Source organism: Nansenia antarctica (genome assembly GCF_963989245.1).
Source record: "Nansenia antarctica genome assembly, chromosome: 3".
NCBI lineage: Eukaryota > Metazoa > Chordata > Actinopteri > Argentiniformes > Microstomatidae > Nansenia > Nansenia antarctica.
In genome coordinates this window covers 48,213,907-48,223,624 of record NC_137688.1, presented here as the reverse complement: position 1 = coordinate 48,223,624, position 9,718 = coordinate 48,213,907, and the positions used below count along the sequence as shown (strand labels likewise).

At 42.1% G+C, this 9,718-nt stretch overlaps 2 protein-coding genes across 2 annotated transcripts in view; both read left to right on the top strand.

The window, feature by feature from the left end:
• Nucleotides 1-210: 210 nt before the first annotated feature.
• Nucleotides 211-3,115, top strand: LOC308154163 (T-box brain protein 1-like; the record flags this gene model as incomplete). The annotated part of the gene is made up of 6 exons (XM_080527338.1): nucleotides 211-710; nucleotides 950-1,104; nucleotides 1,200-1,321; nucleotides 1,531-1,689; nucleotides 1,783-1,844; nucleotides 2,515-3,115. The coding sequence occupies 6 exons, from the start codon at nucleotides 211-213 to the stop codon at nucleotides 3,113-3,115; spliced, it is 1,599 nt and encodes a 532-aa protein (XP_080383464.1).
• Nucleotides 3,116-4,952: 1,837 nt separating this feature from the next.
• The window catches only part of slc4a10a (solute carrier family 4 member 10a), a gene marked incomplete at both ends in the record, with an annotated part of 37,076 nt that continues 32,310 nt past the window's right edge, over nucleotides 4,953-9,718 (top strand). The window contains one exon of the mRNA XM_080526361.1: nucleotides 4,953-5,000. Within this exon, the coding sequence (XP_080382487.1) occupies nucleotides 4,953-5,000 (48 nt within the window). The remainder of the gene's footprint in view (nucleotides 5,001-9,718) is intronic.

The following is a 9,718-nucleotide window of genomic DNA, read 5'->3' as shown; positions in this document are numbered from 1 at the left end:
GCGTACCAGGCGAGTATCTGAACGCTGCGCGGAGCGCGCCACTTCTAAAGCACCACAAGCTTCAGCAACATCGCGTCGCGCGTTTATCCAATGTTATGGCTTGGATTTTACTAGATCAGACAGGTGTGAACAGTTCACAGTGAACTTTATATAGGCTACAGCACCGCCGTTTCCTCTAGGACCCGAAACTCTTTTTGAATAAAAAGAGGGATGACCAATTCGATGGACGGAGACAATTTTACCGACTCCAAGGACTCATTTGGTGACTGCAAGAGAAGCAGGCACACTGCTCAGGAGACCGTCTCTGACATTCGTCACAACTTCGATGTATCTTCAGAGCGAATCTACCGCTCATCTCATCCCGTGTCTGTCTCGCCATCAGGAACTATGTTCCCACACCACACCCAGCATGGATCTACTCACCTGGCCCTTTCGCCAAACAACTCAAGTCGTCACTTGGCACACCACTCGGTGCAGGGCGCATATGACAGCCTCTTGACCACCACCTCACACCAAGGTTTCCCAACCCCTGCAGGTTACTTTTACGCACAGCCGTACGGGCATGCACACCAAGCGGCTGGTCTCCATCAGACCCCGGTCGCTCAGACACGGATGTTTTTTGGTAAACCCCAAGTTTATCTTTGCAACAGGGCACTGTGGCTTACGTTTCACAGGCATCAAACAGAAATGATTATCACTAAACAAGGACGGTGAGTATCATGCTCCCATTGAGGGGGTTACATAATTTCAATTTACATAAAATAGTTAATTATTAGTATAATAAGTATAATTAAGTAGTCATTATTTAGGTATAATAACCAAATAACGAACAGGGCGCTGTGGGTTCGTAAATATAATTTGGGCGTGATCTCATGATTGCGCTCTGTATTCTGTGGCACTTTGTCTAACTTGAAAATATATGTTGCCACATCATTGTTTCTTCTCTTAGACGAATGTTTCCGTTTTTAAGCTTTAATATATCGGGCCTTAATCCAGTGGCGCATTATAATATCTTCGTCGATGTCAGTCTTGCGGACCCCAACCACTGGCGCTTCCAAGGAGGGCAGTGGATACCAAGTGGCAAAGCAGACACAAATACGACAGGTATAGGCCTAAATCTTTCCCCCATCTCAATTCTGTTTTAACAGTGAGAACAATGATTTACAACTGCTTCTGTTGTTCAAATGTTGTCTCTATAGGGAACAAGGTGTACATGCATCCCGACTCTCCAAACACCGGCGCGCATTGGATGCGTCAGGAAATATCGTTTGGAAAACTTAAGTTAGCCAATAATAAAGGTGCCTTGGAAAATGCAGGTCAGGTAGGTTGTCTGTTCACATTTATTCTTCAAGCTACATAATCTCAAATGGAGAAATACGTTTTGAAAATATATCGCCTATATAACCCTAACCCTATCACTCGAAACGTAGGCCTTTAGCCTTATTATGCATTGCCTTTGTGTATGATGCGCACTGTGTGAACAAGTCTGCTTTGCTTCCTTGCATAAGAGCATTCATGTAATCTTTTCAGATGGTTGTTGTGCAGTCCCTCCATAAGTACCAACCGCGGCTGAATGTGATTGAGGTGAACGAAGATGGGAAGGAGGACACGCGACAATCCAGACACCTTCAAACCTTTACTTTCCCAGAGACGCAATTCACCGCTGTCACAGCTTACCAGAATACGGATGTAAGAGAACATCCCCGTTTCCATGAATTGCTACTCTGTTATATCGATATAATTCAATAGGCCTACTGTATTCCATGTTTCCTTTCTTAACAGATAACTCAGCTGAAAATCGACCACAATCCCTTTGCCAAAGGCTTTCGGGACAATTATGACAGGTAATAAAGACTTTACAGTAATTTAATAGTAATTTCCATCACAGGCCTGAAATGAAATAGTTCTTCTTGATGCACGTTATACGTTTTATTTCCATTAAACGAGATCAGACTATACCGTCTACTTTAGGTTATGAAGAAGGAAATCATATCAATCAAATCAAACAATCAAAAATAATGCATAGGCATAATGTACTGTACTGCGTACGGTAACTGTGATTATGTGATTCTACGTTTTTCCTGAAACACTGATCGATGTTTGTTTTATTTTGCGTTGTGTCATCCATGGAGGAAACATTATTATACCCATGTATTTTCCCATAACCTACTTTCCCATAACCTACTTATCACATAGGCCTATTAATATTCCTAAATTGTAGGGGAAATTGAATTAGGCCTATGGAAAACCTCTTATTACGCGCCAGCGATAAACATTCTGTGGACATGGGACACCCTCGGTTAGATATGCGCATTGATGACATATATTTACTGTGTCAAGGCGTTATTTTATTGGGCCTTTTCAGATTATGCATCAGTGCTATATAGGCCTGACGTGATCTTGAATTTGTGATTTTTCTAACCACATTTGCCTTCATTATCTTTTTTTAGGAACAAATAAAAAATATATTGTGCATTAATGATTCTTTTTTCTGGTTATTTGCTGTGTCCCTAGAATCTATACAGGTTGCGACACTGACCGGTTGACGTCATCGCCGAGTGAGTCGTCTTACTTCCAGTTTGTGCCTGGTGCCAGATATGCCATCGCCAACTCTTTCTTGCAACACCAATTCGCCAGCACTTATGCCAAGTCCTGTTTTCGCCCTAGCGCCGGTGGGGTCAGCTCTGGAGTAGACTATAACGTCCCCCTGACCAACAACATGCTTTCCCCACAAACCACTGAGGACAACACTCCGAGATGGTTTGTCTCCCCAGCAAACAACCGATTTGACTTTGCCACCCGCTCACGGGAAGCGACTTCCTCCACTGATTTTGCCGAAAACGCAGCCACCTTGCTGTCGTACGCCGCAGCTGGAAAGCCGCTTCCACTCGCCCCGATGGATTGCACAGGGACATTTGGCTATTACGCAGAACCATCGGGTTTTGCGCGTCCCTCATTCCAGTATTGCGGTGCGTCAAACTCAGACCTGTCTTGCTGGGCCAACGGACAAACTGCAGACACAGTTTCAACGGAGAGTTTGCAAACAGGTGTCAGTGATGACACCAAACAAAAAGACCAATCGGAGTGTAACTGGTCAGAAACGTCGCCACCATAATATTAATCCTTTGGAAAGACTCGGAGATATATTGACATGCCACAGGTGGAATATATTCATAGGCTAACAAAAACAGACATTTATCCCATCCAACTGAAATCTTTTACTGGCCAATTATATTAACTTATTGGATATAACCTGGATATGGCTGAAACAATAGATGGAACATGGCAACGACTAAATGTAGCCTAGCGCTATAGGCTATAGCTGGTATTATTAAATAACTTATAGGCTACATATTTACATATTAATTTGATATAATTAATGTGTCGTTAGATGTTTGAAATCAATAGGCCTAATACATTTTTGGAAATGTCTTATTATTATATTTTCCTCTCTCTTTATTGTGTACAGGCATTTGCCAAGATGTTAAACTGTTAAATTGTGAAGTGATAGGCTATATGTACCAATTGGAGGTAAATGTTCGCTGTTTGGAATATGCCAGTTTGAGCATATTGTTGAAATCATAGGATTTTGAATTTTGTGGGAAATAATTGCAAATTACACGCAATATGTGAATTAAATTGTAATATTACTGTAGAATGTGCACAATGTATTCGTATCAAATATACAACACAATCTAGGCTAATCAAATTAGCATTTTATTTAACTTTTTCACCCTGTTGTATTTGACAGTGAATAAGCACTGCTTTATTTATCGTGGAATAGGATATAGAAGTCTATTCACTGGGAGGGGAATTAAATCCTAACTTTGTGCTGTTTTTTTTGACAGGGCTGCATATTTTGGTGATGGCTAATATATTTGTATTTACTTTTTAAAATTGTTTTATTATCGTTGTAGCTTCCTTCACTTTTGAATCGGATAGGCTACTGGTCAGGGTCGTTTTTTAAATCATATCTTCAAGTAGACATGGAGCTTTTTATTATTATTATTTTTAAACAAACACGCTTGGGGAAATGGGTATATCGATTATACTGTAGAAGGCAGCTGCATATATTTATAATTAATTTCTGGGACTACTTTCTCTATTCAACACAAGGGAGCGCCAATGTTACAGTTTTCAGACGGCTCAATGAGCCGAGACAGGAGACTCAACCACCATGCCTGGTCTGCGTGGTGCACACGGCGTTATCTATGAGCGATGGTGGAATGGTTTCATCGAGCATATATTTTTGGTTATCTTACATGGATTGCCATAGACTAGATCGAAACGATGGCCCTATACATGTGACATTTATAAATATCGTCTTCTTATATACTGTATATATAAAAAAGAATCTAATTTAACTAGAATAGAATACATTATAAGAAAAACGTGTTATGACAAAATCTTGTTTTATTCTATAAACTATCTCTGCATAGTTTAGGCTTCTGTCTACCAAATTCACTTGTACAACATGAGTTGGTCTATTACAGCCTATATTACATCGATTCATCTATCAATATTTTATTATGCCTTTGTTGTATGCTACAAATTATGGTTCTAGTCGATAATAAGATTTACAGGATAGGATTTTATATGATAGAATCATTGTTCATATGGATAGTATCTGACGAGTGTCGACATCTGTGTAATCTTAAACAGAGTGTGCTGTGAAACCAGTCTGCTCTGAGGAGCTCTATAGTAGCCTGTCTCACGTGTGCGCCCCTCGTCAGGGGAACGAAACTGCAAGCTCCAAGCTTGAACGCGTGAATGGGAAATAGCTACCCCCATGAGTAAATTATGTAGGACAGAACGAGGATGCCTACCTTCATATGAGAAAACCAGACCAGTGAAACAAAAAAATCACCCCTTATAGCCAGGCTTTATTTGACAGGCGAAGACAACAGGCTATAGGAGCGCATTGAGATTAGAGGGATCGAGGAAAGGAAAAGATGGATATAACGGACCAAGGAGCCCAAATGGAGCCGCTATTGCCGACGGTAAGGATTCTCATACATGGGAAACCATTATGTTTTCTCCGAAAATGGATTTAGTAACTTTGATTACTCCAAATCGACAACATAATAATTCTGACCCCTTATAGGCAGGCAAAAAGGTTATTATAGTGTAGTATTGTTATTTTTTTCTTCCGAAGCACAAATAGCCTTTAGTAGTCAATAGGCCTATAGTCTATTAATGTAGGTTCAAAGATCGTACCATGATTGTGCCAATGATTTTATGACCATGAAATGTCTTTAATAGGCTATACTACATTTGTAGGATATAGGCCTATTTCCCTCACCATGTGCCTTATTTGTAGGTCTACATTAGTGGATATTACATTTACATTTACATGTGAGAGAGCCTACAGTATATTATGTAGTTATGGAAGTAATAGAATTTCAGGATTGCGCATCGCCAAATGGCCAAATAGGCTACCTATTGTGTAATGAACCCTCTGGTGTAATGAACCAGAAGGTTAAGGGTAGCCTACTTTAGACATGTAATGTATCTAGAGACAAATCTATGCAAAAGATAAGGCCCCCTTCAAACTCAAATGGTTATATGGTGATAAGCCTTGTTAATAGAAATCAATGAACGCGATTGTAAACCGTCGCTGTGGCGGTGAACCCACTGCACCAGCGACATGGGTAGCAGGACGTTCTGTAGCTGGTGAGAATTGTGTCACTCAGCTGGTGAGCGCTTGTCTTTACTCAGTCGCATCCTAACAACACACAAGGAGACGGGGGCATGCGTTAATTGGCTTCTGACACTTCTCTCCAATCACACTGATCTGGAGACTGACCTATTTAATCTGTCTGCCCATTAGAGGAACTGTAACTCTAAGCAAAGCCAAGAATCAAAATAAGCTTATTTAGACTAATGCCACAGAGTAGAGGCATAGACACAGTCTCTGTTTATGCTTTAGGAGGAGAACCTACCTATAGTATGGGTTCACCTGGATTCAAATCAGAGGACAGGCTCATTGTAATGCATGGAATGGAATGGAATGAGGAGGAATGGTATCAAGTATGATACCATTCCTTATTCCATTCCATGCATTTCAATGAACTCCTCCGATTTCTGCCTCCACCAGCCTCCCCGAGATCTGACAGGCAGAAGGGTCTGCACAACCTAGGGCACGGGCACCCGATCTCTGTGGACTATCCAGAGGCATATAGATTCAATGATTATGTCCATGATATGATCCGGAGAATAGTTTACTCTAGGGTTGTTGATAGACTAAAGATTATTCAACAGGGTGCAATGTAACACACTGTGACATATCCTTATTTTCAACCATGTCCATTTCTGAATCTAAATGATTCATCTTACTGATAACCTTGTGTACATAAGGTTCAGAGATAGGAAATGTTAGGATATGTATAGCATAGCATAGAGTACAGCACAGTGTTTTATTGTATAGTATAGTAGTATAGTATAGTAAATAGTGTATATAGCCTTTATTTATGTAAACCAGCTCTTTTCCCTTCTTGTTTTTAGTATTTTTCCCAAGCACCAGGGGAGCCCCCCCTCCTAAATTTCGTTGTATGGTACCTGTACTGTATTAATGACAATAAAGACCATTCATTCATTCATTCATTCATTCATTCATTCATTCATTCATTCATTCATTCATTCATAAGGCCCTGGGTCACAAAGGTGATGCTTACCAGAGTTACCTGACTTGACACAGCACTATCTGGTGAAACCGTGGGCTAAGAAAAACACAGAAAAACAATATAGAAATGAACAATGGAATACATTAATTCGAAATCCATTTAAATCTAATTTGACTCAGATTCACTCACGATACACTGAGGGATGAGGTTGGGTGGTCACAAGTGGTGACTAAAGGCTGTGCTTATTACAGCGGTCAACCCTTATTTAGAATTCACATGATGGTGTGTTTTAGCTGCAGGTCCTAAAGCTTCCGTCCAAGGCCAGGGAGGGAAGAAATATAGCTTTTGTTTTAACCCGTTGAAAGAAGATCAGTATTACATCATTCTGAAATGTTATAAAGTCAGTGTAAACGATAAAATAAAGCATTTCTCCGGGGGCTATATGCATTTACCACAGGTTGAGTGATAGACTAGGATGGGATGGGATGGCTCATCTCCTACTATGCAGTGGAGTGTCTTATTGTGTCATCGTAAGTCATTACTGCTTAGTTGTCACATGCCTTGTATTCTGAATCCCAGTGTGCTGTCATGGTTACGCAGGGTTAGTGTGTGGCTATTTAGTTACATGTGAGTTATCTCTGGGAAATCTTCAGAGTTGAAGGTTGTAACTCAATGGAACAAAACAGCACAGGCTCTATTCAATCAGGGGAGGTGAACCGTGGAGGTAGACTAGAACAACATTCTTAAAGTACTCAAAGATAGCATGCTGGGATTCTTGAGACAAAGGACTTGTATGCATGTTCATTCAACTACGCTCTCCATGGACATCCTGTGACCAGTTTGGATTGAATACAGTAGAGGCTGGTGAAGGCAGAAATTGGAGGATGGCTCATTGTAATACATGGAATGGAATAAGGAATGACACACATGTTTGATACCATTCCTCATTCCATTCCATGCATTATATGGATCTGATTCAATAGGACCTTGGGACTTATGAAGAGGCATAGCTTGACCTGGATTTACACTTACGATTTTATTTACACTTTAGCACATGCTATTAAACAATGTTCAGTGGATTGATTTTGCTGTTCTTTTACTATGTTTTTGCAGGAAAGTCCTCAAGGAGACAAGAGTGTGGTAAGTGCTTACCTTCAGACAAACACTTTCAAACATCCAAACAAAATAAATAATTCAACTTTTGCCTATACAATGATTTTTGACTTAATCCATACCTCTTATCCATTTTTAAACCATCCTGAAGGTCAGAAAGGTTACTAAAGATCCATTTGGCGGTTATCCAAGAGAGTCTGGGTGTGGGGTAGTTATGTGAGTCTTTTGGGTAATGTGAGTATATGGGGTAGGGATAGGAGTCCCTATGCTGGGCGGTAAGATGGGCTGGTGAGGGTCCAGAATGGACAGAAGGGGTAAGTCTGTGGAGCAGGCTTGTTCTTTTGGACGTAATGTTCTTGGATCAGTGTGAAATCTCTGTCCGACTTGGTGGTCCGACTGTACACAGCCTCCCTACTGTAGCTGTAAGAGATCGGCTGTGCTCTCTTGGATGTTTAATTATAGCAGAGAGAGAGAGAAAGTGTCGAGGGAGGATGAGTGAGAGAGAGAGAGAGAGAGAGAGAGAGCTAAGAGGAGAATGCTAAGAGGGATAGTGTTTTTTTTCTCCCAAATTTCTCATAGTTTCCCTAAAAAACAGTTATTAGTGATATAGATTATGAACTAGTAAGAATGTATCATGCTAACTAGCTTTAGTGTGTCAGTGGGAGCGTTCCATTTTTAGCGTATCCATTTCTAGCACAGCTTGCTTCTATCACAGTATTCTGCTGACGATGTGATGCAGCCAGAGAGAGCAGCTTCATTGCCCCAGGTAGGGGACACACAGAGGCTGACAGTGAAGCTAAAACCCTTATAGCGTGTCCCAGGCGAGGTGTATGATGGACGTTGCATGTGCACTGATGAGATGTGCCTGTGCCACTCTGGACTCCCCACAGAAGAAGGTGGGGAGAGGGTGGGGTGGGGGGGGTGGGGGGGGCTGTGTTTTTGCTCACCGTGACTTAGCGCAAGCCTCTCTTAGATAAGAGGGCCACAGAACAGAACAGCACAGCACAGCATCGATGATGTCAGCACGCTAATCTCACGGGGGATTGGTGGACGGCCCGCTTGTCAGAGACATCGGAGGCTGCCTGGATCAGAGCAGAGAGAGGCTGAGCGCTTGTTTGTGTTGTTGTGAGGCTGTCAGGAGGATGAGGCTTCCTGGCATAAGGAAGAGCGGATGAGAAGAGCGGGGCTCGACAGACTGCCAAACCTCCAGCCGGCAGACACACACAAGGGCAACCCTCTCCTCTGTTTTTGGGTTTGGGATCGGATCGTCCACCTCTCGTCGCTCAGCCGCCGCAAACGCAAGGGGAGACGGGGGGCATCCTGCCCCAGTGGGAAAAGCCATGTTGTCAGGGAGCTCGGACCCAAACAATGGATTTATCTGCCAGGTATGGGCCCTGTGTTCAGCCTGGGACATCCAGGGGATGCTGTTGCAGACCGTATGGGATACGCCGATGATATCGAGGAACTATCGCTTTTGGTTCTTGTGATAGATCATTGTTAGTGTTAATTGTGTGGTAGGTCGTTGGTAGTGTTTGTTGTGGGTGCAAGAGTAGTTCTTAATGACTTTCAGCTCATATGTGGGGGTGATGACAAGAACACACACTTTAAGAACCAATATTCACTTTTTCATATATTCATATTTTCTGATAGTCAGAGTGACGGTGGTCCGAAACAGTCGATAACAGCATTGACATTGATCATACATCAATGCATTGAACTCCTTTCCGAAAGTATTGACCAGGATTAATGTTGATGTCACTACAGGGCAGAGTTAGCAGCTGCCAGGTCTGTATAGGGTTAATGTATGCTTACTGGGATGCACGCTCACGCTGTGCCGCAGAGAGGACAGTTGTGCTGATCTGCCTCCTCCTCCCTGCATGCTAACGGTTCAGAGGAAGCTTCCTGACAGATGGGACTTTCATTCACCGAGTGGGGAAAAGAGAGCTTAAACCTGTTGTCATGAGCTCATTGATCTTTCATGG